The sequence below is a fragment of the Gastrolobium bilobum genome, unplaced genomic scaffold (assembly GCF_033153095.1).
Source record: "Gastrolobium bilobum isolate Gb01-03AN ecotype WA unplaced genomic scaffold, APGP_CSIRO_Gbil_v1 utg2745, whole genome shotgun sequence".
Taxonomy (NCBI): domain Eukaryota; kingdom Viridiplantae; phylum Streptophyta; class Magnoliopsida; order Fabales; family Fabaceae; genus Gastrolobium; species Gastrolobium bilobum.
Window position 1 is genome coordinate 139,163 of NW_026896065.1, and position 20,506 is coordinate 159,668.

At 32.8% G+C, this 20,506-nt stretch overlaps 1 protein-coding gene, 2 non-coding genes and 1 pseudogene across 3 annotated transcripts; 2 read left to right on the forward strand and 2 right to left on the reverse strand.

The window, feature by feature from the left end:
* Positions 1 to 2,733: 2,733 nt before the first annotated feature.
* LOC133297557 (inorganic pyrophosphatase 2-like) lies at positions 2,734 to 4,193 on the reverse strand (annotated as a pseudogene).
* Positions 4,194 to 9,889: 5,696 nt separating this feature from the next.
* On the forward strand, positions 9,890 to 9,992 carry LOC133297575 (U6 spliceosomal RNA). Its single transcript, XR_009749661.1, has one exon. It is a non-coding gene; the product is annotated as a U6 spliceosomal RNA (small nuclear RNA).
* A 1,737-nt stretch (positions 9,993 to 11,729) lies between these two features.
* Positions 11,730 to 11,925, forward strand: LOC133297574 (U2 spliceosomal RNA). Its single transcript, XR_009749660.1, has one exon. It is a non-coding gene; the product is annotated as a U2 spliceosomal RNA (small nuclear RNA).
* Positions 11,926 to 12,678: 753 nt separating this feature from the next.
* Positions 12,679 to 20,039, reverse strand: LOC133297558 (inorganic pyrophosphatase 2-like). Its single transcript, XM_061496723.1, has 4 exons — positions 19,895 to 20,039; positions 19,621 to 19,742; positions 19,308 to 19,509; positions 12,679 to 12,945 (listed from the first exon to the last, which is right to left on the reverse strand). Exons 1-4 carry the CDS (start codon positions 20,030 to 20,032, stop codon positions 12,679 to 12,681), a joined length of 729 nt encoding a protein of 242 aa, XP_061352707.1. The 5' UTR covers positions 20,033 to 20,039.
* Positions 20,040 to 20,506: the final 467 nt, after the last annotated feature.

Genomic DNA, 20,506 nt, shown 5'->3' on the forward strand with positions numbered 1-20,506 from the left:
ATTTCTTCGAGCAAATTCCGGTGGGAAACTTCACTCTAGGTCTCTGGGATTTTACCGAATATTTAACACTTTGATAGCCTGTACAGTATAAAATATTAGATGTCATGCTTCTTGAATATAAATAAATTACCTTGTACACTTCGTTTTTGTTCTTCACTGTAATTAAGGGAATCGTCTTACGTAGAACTCACGTCTACACGATAGATTTATTGAACAAGAATTACATCAATTCCTTAAAAAAGGGGTCTAGAACAAAGTAGGAAATTTTGGACAATTAAAGGACAAGCACTACGTACCAAATAATGTTTTTTAAGTTGCTTGCCTAGAGCTACGCAATCTACATTATTTTCTTGCTTTTTTGCTTTCCTCTTTTCTTATGTGAGATCCAACCATGTCCTGCATTACGTCCAAAAGCAAGAAAAAGGTGGTTTAGTGCATGGCACACTACGCAGATAAGGAAAAATGGTGCATTTGAATGAAGACATATAGCTTTTCATGATTCAATTGAATTCTTACTTTATACAATTAGGGGTGAAACTGGGTCGGGCCGGCCTACAGGGACTTACGGTTCAGCCTACGTCAGGCCAGACCTGACCTAGTATATTTTGTAAAATAGGTCGGGCTTGAACCTTGAAAAAGCTTGTTTAATAAAAAGACCGTAGACTTACTTTCATAAGGCCTGGCCCATAAACCTACATGTCAGCTTATATTACACTATTTATTTTAAATAAAATAAAATAGAGCAAGTATACATCGAAGAAAAAACAAAAAAATATAAATTTATTTAATTGCAATTATTTATAACTTAATTATATTCGATTATATTTTAATAGAAATCTGACTTTATTTCTTATATAGGAGGAACCAACATCTCAACATGTTAAATTGTGTATATGAATATATTAAAAGATTTTTCGGAGAGGTTATACTTACTACACGCATTGTGATATGTTTGTTGGATTCATGTAGTTATTTTAATTTAAATAATATGTAATTTGTTTGTTGGATCTAATGAAATATATGTTATTTAGTTTAAGCATTTTACTTTTGAAAATGACTTGAATGCATATTGTATGAGTTTTGTTGTGATTCATGATTCTGTTTGGACGTTGAAATTATGATTTTTGGTTTAGCAACAGAACTTGAGTATTTTGTAAAGCTGAATCATGATTATGCTTGGTAGTTAAAAATTAACAGGCTAACGGACTAGGCTAGAACATTTGTTTTTTAATAAACGGACAAAGTCAGGCTAACAGTTAGACTCGTATTAGGCTTGAGCAAGGCTAAATTAAAATTTTTTGACGTTGGCTTCGGCTTTTCGGGAACCCAGCCAACTTTCACCTCTATAAACAAGTACTCAACCATATTCTTTTTATTTTTTTATTGGAAAACATAGAAGATGACAAATTAATGATATTGGACAGGGCATAGTGAGGGGGAAAGAAAGATTGGGTCTTTTAGTTAAACATTGACCATAATTTTGACTACCTAAAAACCATATTTTGCATCTTCCAATCGAGGGAAATTTTTATTATATTCGAGCATTACTTTGGTCCTTCCACTAAAAAATTGACATATCAATAATTTTTTTGTTCTCTCCTCTCTCCTCAACTTTTTCTCTCTTTCTCTCATCTTGGCTCACCCGATTTTTTTTTGCACCCGGACCATAAAAATATCACTCCCAATCGAGGGAAATGGGATACGATGGATTTCCTCGCTCATTTGATGTATTTTTGGTGGGCATGCCTTCAAATTATTTTGTAGCTTAAAAGTTAAAAATATTTCTACAGTTTGGTACAAGTTTTTAAAAGTTATGTTTTTTTTTTTTTTGGTAATCTTAAAAGTTATATTTTATTACTCTTGGTTCTTGCCTAAGTAATTTTCGTATTTTTACATAAATTATTCAAAATTATTTTAGGATTAATATTTAAGACTTATACCATCCTTCTACCAAAAAAAGAAAAGACTATACCATCCAATTATATATTTCAACGGTATGAATTTTTTCTCTCCGTCATTAACTTTTAATTAGTTTATTTTTGTGAAGTTGTATTTTATGTCAGAATGTGATGAAATTTCTGGGTTCTATGCAGGGGCTATTGAAAGCTAACTCCATTGGGGGAGGTTTCTGTAAACTTTGCTGATTATGTCGAAGCCACGAAGCCCTCCGCTGTTTCTCTTCCCATCTTGTCAAAAAAATTATAAGAAAATTTGGGAAATCAAATACTAACCTGCAAAACAGCATCATAATGAAAATTCTACATATTATTAAAAACTTATCCTTCATAACTACAACCTATGAAGCTAGATATTGTTAATGATATATGAAAACATGATTAAATAATGACAAAAAAAATTTATAATAAAAATGAGTCAGTATTAAATCAAAATTAAATTTAGATTCTGAATTAATTCCACTAAGGTTAACATTGTGAGCCTTCAAGCTGCACTATTTCTTTGAAAATAAACTAGAATCAAAAGTAATTCCAACAGTTACCCTAGAATAAATTTAATATTGAGTGGTGGAAACTTTAGATTCCAAAGAGAAAATTTTATACTTTTATTCAACATAATATATTTTATTTCATCATCAATAATAATCAGGTCAAAGCCCGGTACATTTTCAGCAAAAAAAAAAAAAATACAGTAAAAGAAACATGCAGAATTTGACAAGCCACTAGAAATAGAGTAGTTTTGATATCATCCTTCATCCTCTGCAATGTTAGTTACTAGTTAATGAGGAACAGGGAGGGCTTTAGGTAAAGGCTTATGAGCATCAATTGAAATTGGCCCCAACTTGCAATCAATTGAGATTGTTGTTGGAGTAGAACTACTAATGCCGTTTCCTTCACCAATAGCTTTGTTGATAATATGGAGCAGAACTTGCTCAAGCTCTTCTCCATCTCTCCAAGCATGTACCTCTGCCTTTATCTTATTCGAGTTTTTAGATACTAAATCACACAGTGGAAAGTTCATTCTAGGCATCAAATGATCACTATCTTTGAGCTTCAAACTAGGACAAAAGTCCCCATTTCCATCTCCAAGATAGATTAATTTCTTCTTTTATGCATCACCCACCGAATTTTGGATCCTTCCTATGACCAATCCCTACATGTCAATAGAAGAGAAAAGTTTCAAAAAGGTGAACTTTTGCTAGTAATTAATATTGATAAAATTTAACTAGTTAGTTTTGGCGATGATTTATTAATTTATTATAGAAACTGTTCCATGTACATGGTTCATGAAACATAATTTGCTTTTATGTTATCAGGATCTCTTGGATTATGACATAGACCAGAAAAGTGGAGCCTGATGTGTGGTCAATAATAAGGACAGTGAAATAATTCAATATCATCAAAAGAAAAGTTGACCAAAGCTTTCTCCAATGACAGCATAATATAGAAGTTAAACTAAATATAGATGTATTATGCATAATCTATGAAGTGATTAACTATATAAGTAGAATAAATATGAGTATTAATTAGTTGGCCATAAGTAAATAGATATGTGGAGCTAGTGCAATTGCCTTGCACATGTTTGGTGGACAAAGATTACATCCATGAGAAGATTTTAGATAATCATGGTAGGGGTAAATTCTGAGCCTCCCTTCTTCATTAACATAGCTGGGGTTTGCATTGATCTCTGAGAAACAATTCCACACTCCATGATGCTTCAAAAAATTTTCAATAAAGAAAATATTTGCATCACTCACAATCTTCAGCTCACACCTGAATACAATTCCATCTTAGGTGTTAGCATCTTCCATTTGTTTACCTTTCTCTCCTACTAGGTACATCTTACATCAAATAAGGGAAGAGTGAAAATAGAAATAGAGAGAAGTACCCAAGGGAATATGCTGCCTTGATGGCTGGGACAATGTGGGAATGCATTGGAGTCCTGTTCAAAACTTGTACAATGTCTCCAATGGTTTTTCCTTGTGAATGAAGTTCATTCATCATCATATCCTGCAAAAGTTTAGGACAAACAACTGTTATTTCCATAAAAGGAAAGGAATAAGCTAGAAAACAACTGTCTCTGAAGGAAAAAAATAAAACCATGAGAGGGTTCCAAGGCATGCTAGGAAGAAGCTGATAGAACTTTTCAGTTAAACCAAACTCATCAAGTACCCAGTTATCACTGTCACACTCGATGATTGTCGAGTCAAAGTCAAAAACCACTATAGTCCCAGCCATTTAAATGCACAAAAGCTAATCTTGAGATAACTATATGTATGTGTGAGTCAATGCCTAAATGGGCTAATGGCTATGAATGTGATCATAGGACCAACACAGGGTATTTATATGCAAAGAAAGTGCAAGCTTGCACATATGACATAACCATGATAATTGGGGCCTTTGGATTCCAAGGAATATTACAGTGTTAATTTAATAAGTATTGCATTTTATATAATTCCAAGGACTTTAAATATAACAAGTATTATATTTCACATGAAAAATCAATTAATAAATAATAATAATAATTTCAGTTAGAAGTGTTAATCGATCCAAACCAATCGGATCAAATTGATTTTGACAATCAAGTTTGCTTGGTTTCTTAAAAAAAAATTAATTTTTTGATAAATTCATCGATTATCCGATTAGTCAAATTGAAATGTATAAGGCCACAAAAATAATAAAATTTTATTATTAATTTTTTAAAACAACTGCATATCCAATACTCAAATGAGTTTCTTTCAAACTTTAAGTTTGTTCAGTTTAGTTCTATAAAATATTTTTAGTGAATCTGATTTAAAGTTTTGAAAATTAAAACTTCTAAAAGGAAACTAAGAGACTGGGTTTGTAAAGATTTTTAAGTCCGTTTACCTTATATCACTTCCCTTTAATACATCTACTTAAATATTAGACACTCCAAAGCATTCTATCAACCGATCAACCAATAATGTAGTAATGGATTTATGATGATATTAAAAAGAAATTCTACTTGAAAAAGATGTCAGAAAAAAAAAGTAACAATAAAAAAATCAACGTTTTAATCATTTATTAAAGAGTTAGGGATGTGACAAAATTATATCTATTTTTTTTTTTTGGTACAGTAAAGGGGCAAGTCCCCAATTATATCTAATATTAAATGTACGTAGGGATGGAAAACGATCGGGTTGGCTCATAACCCGTAAAAAACGAGTCGGTTGGGTTGGCAAAAATGAGCTGCCAACCCGAGTCAACCCAACCCGAGCCAGCTCGAAAAAAAATGAGCCAACCCGCGAGTCAAATGAGCCAGCTCGAGGGTTGAGATTTAAAAAAAAAAAAATACAAAATATAATATACAAAATTCACACACGCTGTCATCGTCTTTCTTCTTTCTCTAAACCTAAATCCCTAATGTTCTCACATCCCTAACATTTTTATATTGTTAGGATGTGTTGGCTTTGTTTGGTTCAAATATCTTACCCACTTGGTAGTAAGTGGTTCTGATTGTTTCTTGATGTTGGTGTAAATTTGTTGTGAAAAAAATTAGAATTTAAATATTTTGCTTTTATTTTTCATTTTGTAACCCTTTGTTTAAGCTTATGGAAGTCACATGACTGGTGCATTAATACTACAGGTTCATTTAAATGAGTTGAAAACGAGCCAACTCGCGAGCCAACTCGCGAGCTATTTTTTCAAGCCAACCCACGAGCCATATTTTGAGCCAACTCGCGAGCCAACCCTAACCCGACTCGAGTCGGGTTGAGTTGAGTTTTCTGGCTCGTTTTTATTTTCGAGTCAATTCTAACCCGACTCGTTTTTTTCGGGTTGTATGCAGGTTGGGCCGAGTCGAGCCGGGTTGACCCGTTTTGCCAACCCTAAATGTACGCAATGATTGATGACTAAAGGCCATTTTGCCGATGGTAAGCACTCATGCATGAGGCTTCGTAAGGCATGCCGTTTGCTGCGGACATGATCATTTGTCCCTCTTTCCAGAGACTACTTTTCTCTTAAAAAAAAATCATTTCATTCAAATCATATAGCTTATTGCCGCTAGTTAGTGTTAATTAGTAGCTCATATAATTTCCACTTCTTCTACTCTCCCCATGCAAGCTGTTAGTGCATTAAAAAAGTTGAAGGCAGCTTTAGCATACGTGTATCACTTGCGTCTAAAAATAGTGCTAAGTGATGTGTATGGCTACAAAAGGAAGAGTTGAATTAAGTGATTAAAATAATGCTGGTGTTTGACCAAAAAAATAAATACAAAATAATGTTGTGTCATATAGTCTTAAAAATTTAAAAACATGTATAACTTTCTTCTAGTCATTAATTAGATTTTTTCTAATTCGATACATCAAGGCAATATAAGCTAAAGTTCAAACAGTCTAACATAAATTAATATTTTATAATATATAAAGTAACAAATTAATATAATTCTTCCAAAAAAAATTAAGCAAAGCAAAATTTTAAGTTAGAATAAAATGACTATATTATATGTTCTAAAGATAAAAAATAAAAAATAAAAAACAGACTAGTTCAAAAGGATGAAAATAAAGAAACACGACTAGGCCATGCTACAGTTCTTAGCAAATTGACATTCTCTTGGATTAATCCTTAACTCAGTTTTGGTTACTCAAAGCCTCTAGAATTTGAAGACATCCCATTTTTTTAATTTAGATGCCAAAGCTGATTCAGCTTACCAAAAAATTTGATCTTGCATGATATTTGCTTCTAGGCGATTCACAACAATCTATGCATTTATATGTACATTTTGTCTAATGCTTTCTCCTTTAATACTCTATTCGATCTTTTGTGCACTACTTGAATGGCAACGAGAAGGATATCACAGAGCGTCTTACAATAATGGGGTGTCTGATTTCGAAAATTCCTTCCATAATACTTAACTCAGTATTCTCTTTTATTAAATAGATTTTTTTTTCATTTTAATTTTAATTTTATATTTTTCATTAAGTCCTAAAAAAATTTCCCACTTAATATGGAAAAGGTTTTCTCCTAATTCTCAAAAGGCTACTGAGTTTTTGCCCCCGGGCTCTAGTTTTTTAGAGAATTTATTGTGATTCGGAATTACTATTTTTTAAGTAGTTCTTTAGTGTAAATGAAAGGGTAAAATTGAAAAAAAAAAACAAGAATAAAAAAAAAAGAAAAAATTAGTGTTGTGAGAGAGAGCACTAAATCATTGGGTGATTCTAGAATATATTAAATATTTCCTTAATTTTTTAGTTCTCAAGGAGGATAGTAATTAATTGCATAGGATGATCATCTATGATCAACAATGCAACAACTTTAGAGAGATCCTAAACACTATAAAAACCAAAAAATTAGAGTCCCGAGAAGATAATTTCAAGAGCTTGGTTAATTCCCTCCGTAGAAAAAAGGTCATGTCAATGGCACAGTTTTACAAGTTTTAGAAAGTGAATAAATCTTTGTTGCTACTGTTGTTTGCACTAAAAATTCAATACATTTAACCAGTAGAAATATTATATATTAGCTAAATTTTGTTTTTCTGCCAAATTTTATCTCCTTCCTATGATATGTAATGCTTTCGTTAATAGGATATACTGAATCTTGGTATAACAATAATACTAAAAATTTATTCCTAGAAAGTCGATGGGACATTTATGTATTGGTGGCTCCTGCCATCATTTCTGCCGTCATTTTCATTGGTTGTATGATCATCATTCAGAGTGCTATATTGAATGCTGGGATCATCTTCACTGTTCTTTCTTTCATGATCCATGTTAAGATCTCGTTTGATCGTCTCTGGGATCTCAAATGTCATGAAAAAATTTATTAAATTTTGTTTTTCAAATTTCAAAAGTTTCTTTTCACCCTTAGGATATGTTTGGTATATAATATAGGATAATGCCTGATAATATAAGATCTGATTGAATTTTAATACTATCTAGCATTTAGCATAGTATTGTATAAAATAATATATTGTATATAGGGGTGATAATAAGGCCAGAGGCCTATCAAGGGCCTTAGGCCCGGCCCGTTTCGGCTCGGCTTGGCTCGTCTTTTTTTATTATTAAGTCCAGATTTATACTCATGCAAAAGCCTTTTTATTTAAAAGGCCTCAGGCTTCCATAGCCAGCCCGGCCTTGAAGCCTTGGAGGCTGGCCCGTATACATTAAATTTATTTATTTTTAATATTTTTATATTAATCATTTCAACATCCTTTTCTCAATTTTCTGTCTCTGCTTTATCTCTTCTCCCCGATCTAAGTCATCGTCCCACCAACAGGTAAATGAAGTCATGTTCATCATCTATTTTTATAAGCCATGCGGATTCCACGGCTTATAATGATGCTTATGGCGGCGACCGTGGAAGAAAATTTATTGGTGGGGTTCAAATCTAGTGTAAAAAATCTAGAATATTAAGGAATGTGGAAGAAAAATTAATGTAAAAAATCTAAAATGTGGAAGAAAATTAAGGAAAAGCAACGTCAAATAAAGTAACGGTGATGTTGTTATTTTGATTTTTTAATATTAATGTTTTTTTATTATAAAAGAAACAACTATTATTTTCTTACAAAAAAATACATATCAGTGCATGATTAATGGGCTAAATACGGCTACAAATTGGAAGGTAAGGTTTTTATTTTTAATAAATAAACAGGCCATAGGCTTGAGACAGGCTTTTATTTTTTGTAAACGAACCAGGCCACAGGCTAATATTATATTCGTAACAGGTAACAGGCTAAGGCCAGTCTGACACGTTTAAATACAGGCTTGGCCCGTTAAGATCAAAGCTCGGCTCGGCTCGGCCCGTTAACACCCCTAATTGTATAAGATAATATCATCTAGTATTTGATAATGCACTGTATAATACTATATATGATAAAAATAAATATTTTTAATAAAAATATCCTTTAATAAAGAATTTATATGATTCTTCAAAAAATGTCATATGATATTAATTTTTATAAAAAATTATTGATCAGTGTGTCCAAAATATAAATTAAATTTTATAAAAATAAAAATATTCAATATTTTAAAAATTAATATATTGAAAAATTAATTTTTATTTTAATAGATTAATATTAAAATAATATATTAATTTTTGAGAATTATATGTCAACGATGTTAATACATCAATCTCTTATCAGACCTTATCCCTCACCTTTAGGCCGGATTAAGTTATACAATATTTTGATGTATTAAAGAATGGCTTGCAATTTCTCATGTTGCATGAGAAATTCAAGTTTTCATACATAGAGAGAAAGGGGTGGGATCCATCTTAAAGAAAAAAAATAAAAAATAGAAAAATGGTTGGCACGGACATCTAAGTGAGAGTGGTAGGAGAGGAGGTTTCTCATGTAACATGAGAAGTCTTTTTCCCATTAAAGAATTATGGTGTATAAACTTATACTATACGATGGTCACACCAAACAATTAAAAATATTATAACGTATAATATAAGCTTATACTATCACGTATCTTATACGTCACACCAAACATGCCTTTCAGATCATCAAAACTTTTAAAAAACCAAGATAATTGTATAAAACAAATATAAATAATAATAAGTAAATAAAAATACAACTGCGATGTCAAGTCAAAGCAAGGCTAGAGAGAAAAGTAATCAAAAGTTCTACAAGGCTACGAATAGTAATAAAGGTAGCTAGTTCTATTTACACCACTCATTCTTTTGTGCCAAAACATAATTTTAAAACAAATTAGCCAAAAGATAATAATAATAAAATACATTGTAATATCAGTATCTATCAGAGAGTTTGCTTTGACGAAGGAATGAAGGTACTTGGTCTTTTCTTCATCTGACTGAGACGCATCTTGTATGCCTCCGGTGAAGGCCGAGCAGGATTGTGTGTCATGCTTCATTTGTATAAATTGCAGTGTGTTGTTTACTGTCGTTCGAGTCCCACATCGAGTATATTATAAAACTCAATAGGGTTTATATACGAGAAAGTAATGTCTCTGCTTGTCCCTTCGGGGACATCCGATAAAATTGGAACGATACAGAGAAGATTAGCATGGCCCCTGCGCAAGGATGACACGCACAAATCGAGAAATGGTCCAAATTTTTTTTTTCCGCATTTCCTTCTCGGGTTTCTCTGTTTAATCTGGTTTCCTTGCCTACCTTATTTGATACTGGGTGGTATATTTCAACGAGTATGGCTTCTCTCTTTAGTTTGTTTAAGAAGTTCTCTTCCTTATTCTGAATAAAATGAAAAATGTCTATGGTACGCGAAATGTTAGCATCAAGGTTTTTTACATTTGATGGTCAGTGTTTTGTTTTTTATTTTTTGGTTGGTGAGTGAGATATTGTAGTTAGTTCTTATGTTTATTGTCTTTGTAATTACTCTATTCAATTGTTGAGCAGTTGTTCTTGTTCTTCAGGTTGACGAGATGACTGTCTACTTTTACATGACCTGTTCGGCATAAATTAGATGAGAAGACATTTGTTCCATTGCACTGATTTATTGACCCCGATTCTGTAAGAATATGAAGTTTGGGAAATCTTATTTGATTCAAGAATTCCTGGTCATCGATTTTGTCCTAACTGTCTGAGATATGGCTGGCAATTTCTTATGCAATTTTATCACATCCAACTGCTTCAGAATGCTTTGCTGCTTATGCAAAGTCATATCTCATGCCTCTTGATTATGTATTGGATCTAGGCTATGTATCTTATGTTACTGCATTACAAGATTTCTCACATGCAAATAAAATTTTTATTAGTGATGAAAGAGGGAAACTAGTATAGGATGAGAAAAGTTAGCCTTTTAAAGAGAGAACTGAAATTTCTCTTTATATTTTGCGGGTAGAGATCATTAAGCAAGTGTATTTTCACTCCTTGTGCTGTGTGTTCGTTGTATGTATTGATGTTGAATAGAAATTTTGCTTGGTCAAATGCCCTTTTATAATTTTTTTACTTTTTTAATATTATCTTTCATTCAATAAGGGATAATTTCGTTCACATTAATAGAGATATTCTGAAAGTGTCCAATGTATCAGATCCCCCTTTCTCTCTACGCTGTGTTTACTTGAGTGAAAGATTTTATTCATGGAAATGATTCTTTGATAAATATGCTTCTTAATGATGTTTAGATGAAGTGAGGTTTACAACATGAGGGACTCAACATACTTAAGCCATGCTTTTGTAATTTTTCTATCCAAGCATGCATTTATCGTCGAATATTTTTCTGGGGTTTCTATAATAGAATATTAATCGTAGTACGTATGGCTGATTGAAGCATTTGTTAGTTGAACAAATACCACTTTTTAAGTTAAAGCTTTTGGATCACCTTTCAGTACTCAGTATATATAATATGGGCATATACATTTGGGTGCTGATTTGGTTACTTCTATTTGACTCAGGCAATCAAGATAAGAGAGGGGTACATTCAGGGTGTTAGACTTGCACCTTCCCAGATAGAGGGAATCAAAGAAATCAAAAAGGTTTTGCCTTTGCAGAATATGAAACTAACGAGATTGCAATGGTTGTCTGTTTTTTATTTTCAGTCCTTGTAACACTGTTCAACAGAACACTTTTGCGGTGCATTCTCGACGTCTATGCTTTCCACTTTTTGAGACCTGGATGTTTTTCAATCTTTATTTGCTATTGTTGATTGAAAATTTGGCTTTGTTGATTGGAAGTTCATAAGCTCTATTATGTAAAACATTCTATAGCATTGGCTATATAGCCATATGTACTTTTCTTTCAACGTTTTGGATGCGCAAGTGTCCCAGCTCGGCCAGTCTAGAAGGTAGCAGAGCATGTAATGGCCTATAAAATCCACTGCGAGCCACACTTCAAAGCATACCTTTCTCGGCCTTTTGGCTAAGATCAAGTGTAGTATCTGTTCTTATCAGTTTAATATCTGATACGTGGACCATTGGTCCACATGATATTAAATTTATTTCTTGAGGGGGAGAGTCCATTACAGTAGCTTGCTACTGGGCCTCTCATTCGTCGCCCATGCGTTGCACTTTAGCACGGGCCTGGCGCACCCCACCAATTCCAATTTATAAATATTTGTCAGAAGAAGCTTCGTAAAAAAATTGTTGCCTGGTTCTTTAAATTCGTAGTATTTTTTTTTGTTGAAATTAAATTTAGAGGTGGCTTGTTTTAACTAGCTTGTGGCCACTTGTGAAATGTGAGGTGAATGTATGGGGGACTTCACTGTAATTGTTTGATGTGGGATTTGATTGAATAGTTGATACTTCGTTAGTCTAGCATTATGAATTACTTTATCCTTCATAACTACAACGTATGAAGCTAGACATTATTGATGATATATGAAAACATATGATTCAATTATGGCAAAATTTTATAATAAAAATGTGTCAGTGTTAAATCCAAGTTAAATTTAGATTTAATTCACTAAAGTTAACATTGTGAGCCTTCAAGCTGCAATATTTCTTTAAAAATACACTAGAATCAAAAGTAATTACAATAGTTTCCCTAGAATAAATTTAATATTGAGGGGCTGGAAACTTTATATTCCAAGGAGAATTTTTTATACTTTTATTCAATATAATATATTTTATTTCATCATCAATAATATTCAGGTCAAAAAGCCTGGCACATTTTGGGCGGAAAAAAAAGCAGCAAAAGAAACATGCAGAATTTGACAAGCCACTAGAAATATAGTTTGATATCACCCTTCATTAGTTATTGGTTAATGAGGAACTGGGAGGGCTTTTTAAGTAAAGGCCTATGAGCATCAATTGAAATTGGCCTCAACTTGCCACCAAGAGTAGAACTACTAATGCCCACCAATAGCTTTGTTGATAATATGAAGGAGAACTTCCTCTAGCTCTTCCCCATCTTTCCAGGCATGTACCTCTGCCTTTATCTTATTTGAGTTTTTAGATACTAAATCACACAGTGAAAAGTTCTTTCTAGGCATCAAATAATCACTATTTTTGAGCTTCAAATTAGGACAAAAGTCCCCATTTCCATCACCAAGATAGATGAATTTCTTCTTTCCTGCATCATCCACCGAATTTTGGATCCTTCCTATGACCAATCCCTACATGTCATTATAGAGGGAAAAATGTCAATAGAAGAGAAATTCGAAAAGGTGAACTTTTGCTAGTAATTAATATTGGTAAATTTAACTAGTAATTTTTGGCGATGATTTATTAATTTATCATAGAACTTCTCTATGTACATGGTTCACGAAACATAATTTGCTTTTATATTATCAGGATCTCTTGGATTATGAGTCCAGAAAAGTGGAGCCTGATGTGTGGTCAATATCATCAAAAGAAAAATTGATCAAAGCTTCCTCCAATGACAACAAAATATAAAAATTAAACTAAATATAGATGTATAATGCATAATCTATGAAGTGATTAACTATATAAGTAGAATAAATACGAGTATTAATTATATGGTAGAGGTGGAGAACTGGAGAGTGATTGAGAGAGATAAGTGTTTCTCATTTTGTGTCTGTGAGCAAAAAAGATAAAAAATGATTCCTTTTTCTGTTTACCAGCACAAAGTTAAACATGTTCGTCCTGGGAACAAAAAAATAAACTGATTTTACCAAACAAGTTTTTTATCCATTTCTATTTTCGAGAACATAAATTAAAAAAAAATTGATTCCTGGAAGGTTGTCATGCACACCCTAGAAAACCCGAGAAATTTTTAAGGAAAAAGTGTTTATCCTTTCAAATGACACAACTTATATCCTTTCACTCTCACAAAGAGATGGGATCCACACCTTTATTTTTTTGTCAACTCTCTTCCCTCCTTTATCTATCTCTTTCTCTCACTTAAAATGACACATTTTTTCCAATTTTTAATGAGTTTTGGATGTGATAAAGTGTCAGTTACGCGGGTTGGCTTTGAAGATGGTGTACAAAACACATTCTAGTTTATCACGAGCTGAGATTATGACAAATCCTGTTTGGTAGAAGGATTTTTATGGGATGCTTGAGAAAGTGAGGGTTGGTATCCAAAAATACCATATTTAGTAGCACTTTTAAAAAAAATTTGCCGGGAAAGTTATATTACTGGGAATCCATTTTGTGAGTAATCTTGGACCAAATTCCCAATGAAAAATACCTCCCAGAGAGTGGTATTGTTACTTTCTCGGGTAAATAAAAAAGTAGATGCGAAACCCCCAAGGGTAGCTCAGTTGGCAGCTGAGCTCCCAAGGGATTACTTGGTGCAGGGATCAAACCCTGCCTCAAGCAGTTTCTTGGAAAATCTTTGAGGACCAGAGGATAAGCCAAAAATCTTCGGTTGGGGGATTAGTCTCGTCCTTTCTCCGGTTGCGAAGCTTAGTGCACTCACTGTTACAATGAGGGGCTAGCCCAAACGTGCCGTACCCCGAGGGCATGGTGCCCGAAGAAGGTTGAATGGGGATACCTCCTGGCAATGTACCAAAAAAAAAAAAAAAAAAAGTAGATGCGAAATGTGTCAAAAATAACCCTGATATTGCTTCAGCTATGTCTCCATCTTATTCTGGTTTTCACTTTGGTTATGGATTTCAGCTATCATTACACTTTCATGAGCTTTTTCAACTTTTAATTCTCTTCTTGCTAAAGTTTGCAAAGCCTCCATTAAATCAGCATCTCTGGCTTCAATCCATGCTCTTGCTATGGTCATTGTCATTATCGGATGAAGATGTTCCAAAGTTAGTGGAGTCAGTGAGGCTGAGGCTATCACAATGCTTTTGAGACTGAAACATCTCATGGTAATGTTTGGAAACGAAGGTTGGTAACAATATTATTGGTTTCTGGAATTGAGTTTGATTACTGTTTTCTCTTTATAAGGCTTCAAGTTGACGAAAGAATATGTAATGCTTCCCATCATGTCTTCCTGCTTTATCTTCTTTTGTCTTCTTGTAATATTTTAAAAGGTTTTATTAATCTCATATTAAAGGAGATAAGTCATCTCATGTCATAGAGAAAAATTTGTGGGCCCCACCATCTGAAAAAAAAAAGAAAAGAAAAAGGTTGCACAGTTATCGAAAGATGTGAAGGAGAGAAATTTATCACATGTAGCATGAGAGTAGTATTTCCCTATTTTAAATTGACAACGGCAGGCTAATTATTCTAAATTGAGGTTGTAATTGTAATTTCGGCCCACATTCTCAGTAATTTTTTACAATCAACCAAATATTGACTTATGAAAATTGACTCAACATTTTGTCCTTCCAATCAAATTTTTGATCACATTCCTGGAAAATTTATTTTCCCATCATATTTTTGGTAATTGTGATTCCCGAATAAATATTTTTTTCTTTTCTGCCAAACGCCCTTTTTAAGGTGTGTTTAGGAGCTTTGAGGGAAAGAGAAGGGAAGGAAGGGGATCTAAGGGAGAGGGAGGGGAAATAAGGGGAAAAATGAAAGCTATTCTCTTCCCTTTATTTGAGAGTTAAAAATCTCCCTCAAACCCCCTAAATTGGTAGAACTCAAATTTTAAGAGTGAGAAGATTATTGGAAGGTTTTACAAAAATCCTCTATTCATTTTCCCTATTTTTTTTAAATTCATAAATAAATAAAAGTCATAAGTAAAATCTTCTCATTTTTTTCCTTTCGTTTTTAATTGTGACTTCCAAACACACCTTCAAGCGATTGAGGCAACAATGTGAATAACTAATGGCACCTAACCTGACAAAGAATGAGTTACATGGGATATGTGAAGATCACAAGAATTTTTCATCATTCCCTACTCTTTTTTTTGTGTTAATTTATTGTTGAAACTATGAACCACATACGTTTGTTCCACCTCTACGGTTCTATGTGAAATGTACGCCTTACTTTTGAAATTTTGTCCTGAGGCCAAGAAATCTTGATCAGAATACTGATTTGTGTGGGGGTAAAAGTATGTCTCTGATCCTATCCGGTATTATTTTCGGGAGGAATTTAAAGTTTTAATTTTGAACCGATCCTGAATACAACTAGTCGCGAAGCGTTGAATTGATTAGAATATTTTAAAAAAAAACCTTAATAGGGTGTTTTCTCTCTCTCTCTCTCTCTCTCTCTCTATCTCTTAAAGAAAAATAAATACCACGCAAAAGTATAATTGTGTTCAAAGTTTATAGATAACAATTTTAAATTTGAATAAATTAAGATTATAATATATTCTAGGGGAAATCGTACACACATATCAAATGTGATATCCTCTTTATGTTTTTATTTTCATCTTTCTCCTATAATTTGGATGTGTATGAAATTTTTTTTCTCTTGTATAACATGAGAGTCATTTGAAGTGTGAGTTTTCTTCGGTAAGAGATGTAGACCAAGATCCCGTCCATCTAAGTGGTCAAAAGGTACCCGAGAAAGATGCTTTTAGATACCTGGGATCCATTTTGCAAAAAGGTGGAGAGATTGATGAGGATGTAAATCATAGAATCAGAGCAGGGTGAATGAAATGGTGTAGTGCATCAGGGTTTTTGTGTGATCGCAAAATCTCCCTTAAGTTAAAAGAAAAGTTTTATAGAACAACAGTAAGGCCTGCAATGCTATATGGAGCTGAATATTGGTCAGCACATAGACAACATGAACATAAAATGGGAATAGCAGAGATGAGGATGTTAAGGTTGATGTGTGGTTATACAAGGATGGATAAGATAAGAAATGAAGATATTCGTCGAAAAGTAGGAGTACTACCGGTGGCTGAAAAGATGAGAGAACATAGATTGAGGTGGTTTGGGCACGTAATAAGAAGGCCCCTGGATGCTCCCATAAGAACAAAAGTCTGTTACCAAGAGCTCAACACAAAGAAAGGTAGAGGTAGACCGAAACTTATTTGGAAAAAAGTAGTAAAACAAGACTTAATAGAGTGGTATATAGATTGCGGATGGTATGCCTTAGAACGGAATGGAGAAGAGCTATAAACATGGTGGAGGGTTAGCCCGTTGTTATTCCTATGTTCCAGATGGTTCCTTTTTAGTTTTTTTCCTCTTTATTTCCCCTTCTTCTTCTTTTTTCCTTCTTTTATTACTTTTATATATATATATATATTACTATTTTATTTATTTATTTTAATTTTTTATCTTTTTCAACCTTTTTGTATCTTTTATTTGGATTCATCTAATACCGACCCTAATTAATTTGGAATAAAAGTGTAGTTGATGTTGATAACATGAGAGTCATATGCTTGGTTATATTCACTTAAATTTGTAAGTTTAAAATTTTGAAAGGAGGAATTTCTACATTTTTGGTTTAAATGGCATCGGATAGCTAGAGAAAACATAGACCATCTATCTAAGTGAAGCATCTTGTTTGTATTATCTTTTTGTGCTTATTAATTTATCTTTTAAAATACTTGAGGTACACAAAATTTACTGGCAGCACAGGCATTATATATATTTAATGATAGGGCAGTCGAAAATATAAAAAGTATATAATCTATTAAAAAAGAGAAATATTACTCTCATTTTACATAAGGTAACTTATCTCATTTTTTCTCACTTCGATTTTCGCACCTCACTTTTTTTTTTCTTTTTTCTTGTAATGGTGGGACCCACCTATTTTCTCTCTACAACATAAGATAACTATCTTATGTAAAAGGAGATTAATAAAACCCATTAAAAAAACTTAACTAATTATACGGAAATAGGAAAAAGAATAATTTTTACAATCTGCCAAATTATTTTCAAAGGAGGGTAACAACATTCTTCATCACAAAGAAAACGCATTCAATAATACCTCACAATCAATAATAGTTGTATAGATACTTTTTTTTTGTTCTCTGCAATTACATCTCAAGACATCTGCACTTACAATCAATAGGAAGATTTTGCCGCCTCATTCATTTACTGGGAATAATCTAAGGGATCCTCAAAATTTTGTCATCTCCTCTATATATATATATATATATATATATATATATATATATATATATATATATATATATATATATATATATTCTAAACACAAGATGATCAATATACTTAAACCTTTTGGTTCAAAATTTGAATTGAGTATCAATAGGATGATCATATTCTCCTTACATCTCAAGGCACCTGCACCTACAATCAATAGAAGACTTTGCTACCTCATCCATTTATTTGGAATAATTGAGGGATTCCCAAAACCTTGTCATCTCCTCATATAAATATCAATATCCTAAACACAAGATGATCATATTCTCCTATATACTTAAACCTACTTGTACAAAAATTTGAATTGAGAATCAGAGTGTATTTCAGGTACACCAATAACTGTATGCCTAAAACATCTTAGACCAATCAAATCTAAAATCCAAATTCGAATAAAAAACAGATTTAAGCTAATATTTGAAAAAAATTCATATAATTGTACTTGGTATAAACTCTTAACCTATAATCTACCTCTCTTTGACACGCATCAAACATAACAAAAATGGTAACACATCACATATATAACAAAAATGGTAAAAAACGTATGTTCGAATTATAATATACCATGTTCAGTTAAAAAATCTAAACAAGTAGCTGCTAAGGGATGGTATCGGCAAGTTTTGGAGCAAACTGATGTTTTTATTTAATAACGATTATGGCCCTTTATTTTGGAACGATTCTAAAACTGGAAACTATAGGAAAAGGTTCATTTGGAAGTAAAGTAGGTAAGAAAATTCAAGGTAGGTTACTATTGCCGTACTGGAAGAACATGAGCCAAAGTCTCATGGGTAGAGACCGATAGAGCCTGCAACTTGTAATCAGCTGAAATGAACCAAGTATTTTCCTCCATTGAAATTTTTTTAATTAGCTGCAGCAAAACTTGTTCCAATTCTTCTCCTTCACTCCACTCATGGATTTCAGCTTTAATAAGCAATGGTTCTTTGCATATCAACTCCCATACGGGGAAGTTCTTCCTTGGCATCACAAAATCTTTGTCTTTAAGCCTCAAGCTTGGACAGTAGTCCCCAACACCGTCCCCAAGATAGATGAACCTCTTGTTTGCAAAACGGGATATTGAGTTTTGAATCCTTTCTATGATTAGACCCTGTTCATAGAAAAATTAGAATTAGTCACAAAATGTCAAAATCAAGAAGTTTCTCAATCACGTCAGAAAACTTCAATCTATTTTTAATTAGATCAATTAACCATCACTGGTAACAATGATATCAAATGGATTAATATCTAGAGTCTTTGGTCCTAAACATTTTTCAAAATCTTGTAAATTTTTAATTTCCAAGATAATATCAAATCCAGGGGCTCAAATCAGAGAACCAAAGATAAGTAATAGTTAACAACTTATCGAAAGCAATAGTTCTAGAAACTTCTGTTGTTATATATCATATAGTTATTAGATTTGAGTCTATCTAAAATATCATCATTCAGAGGTAAAATTTTCTTACTGGTTTTTAGGAATGAAGGATAATTTTTGTTATCGAAAAAACCTTTTTAATAGTAAGGGATGTATGAAAGGTATGGATAGAAGATACACACACCTTGCACATGTTTGGAGGGCACAGACTGCAACTGTGAGGAGAGTTGTTGAAGTCATGGTAAGGCAACACTCTTAATATTCCCTCTTCATTAACATAACCTGGGTTAGTGTTAATCTCTGAGAAGCACTCCCTTATTCCCAAGTGCTTCAAAATTGTCTCGATAAAGAAAGTATTTGCATCGCTTACAATCCTCAAATCACACCTAAAAATTATAAATGCTACCATAAGTTTCTTCCTCCTCGAATCTTTGTCTATACATGAGGGAAAAAAAAAAAAAAAAAAGAAAAAAAAAAAAAGGGAAAGAGATACATACCCTAAAGCATTGGCTGCTTTAATGGCAGAGATTATTCTGGGGTGTATTGGAATCCTCTGCAGAACTTGTACAATGTCCTCAATTGTTTTTCCATGTGAATGAAGCTCCATCATCATCCTATCCTATAAAGCCAAAACCAAAAACAAAAGCCTAAGTTATTTATATCATAAACAACGTAGATTGTAGAGAAAGAAACATATACTCTTGAAAAAGAACAGAGCATAGGACTACCACATAATTAGAAACGCAAAATGGGAGCAAATCAAAAACTTACCATGAGAGTGTTCCAAGGCATGGTGGGAAGGAGCTCATTGAACAAATCATTGAAACCCAACTCGTCAACAACCCAATTGTCACTGTCACAGTCGATGATGGTCTTGTCGAAGTCGAAAACTACCACAATTCCAGCCATTATGGTAACAAAGCGAATGCACAAAATCACAACAACTCAGAAGAAAGAATCTGTTTCCCAAGAATTAGATTCCTATTGGGTGTCTCGAACGTACTGCTCTCAAAATCGTGTGTTGCCTTGGGTTTCTCCGAAGGGTATTTATAGTGAACGTGGAGCTAAAGTGAAGGAATATTATATTAGATTCTTATTGTGATTTCTGTATCTAACAAATTCCATCAGAGCCGTTGGATGTGATGAACTTCATTTTGGTCAAAAAATCGGAGGGCAAAGAGGGTGTGGTATAGATTTAGGTGTTAATAAAAAAAGGAATATTCGAGGGAATTTAAATGCAATTATGCATGTGCTGTTTTATCCCACATTTAAATTTGGATTGGATCTCTATTATCTTGTCTCACATGGTGAAAATTCCACCTAAAATTGGAGTTGTATATGGGATGAGATATTCAATCTATTTTTTTTTTTTTTGTTATTTGT

Bases quoted from the DNA above. Each gene is read 5' to 3' on its own strand.
- LOC133297558 (XM_061496723.1), bottom strand. From the start codon at position 20,032: ATGGCTGGAATTGTGGTAGTTTTCGACTTCGACAAGACCATCATCGAC. The intron at 19,743-19,894 runs GTAAGTTTTTGA...TTGGCTTTATAG, and splicing joins TGCCTTGGAACACTCTCATG to GATAGGATGATGATGGAGCT. The intron at 12,946-19,307 runs GTGTGTGTATCT...AATGACATGTAG, and splicing joins GCCCTCCAAACATGTGCAAG to GGATTGGTCATAGGAAGGAT.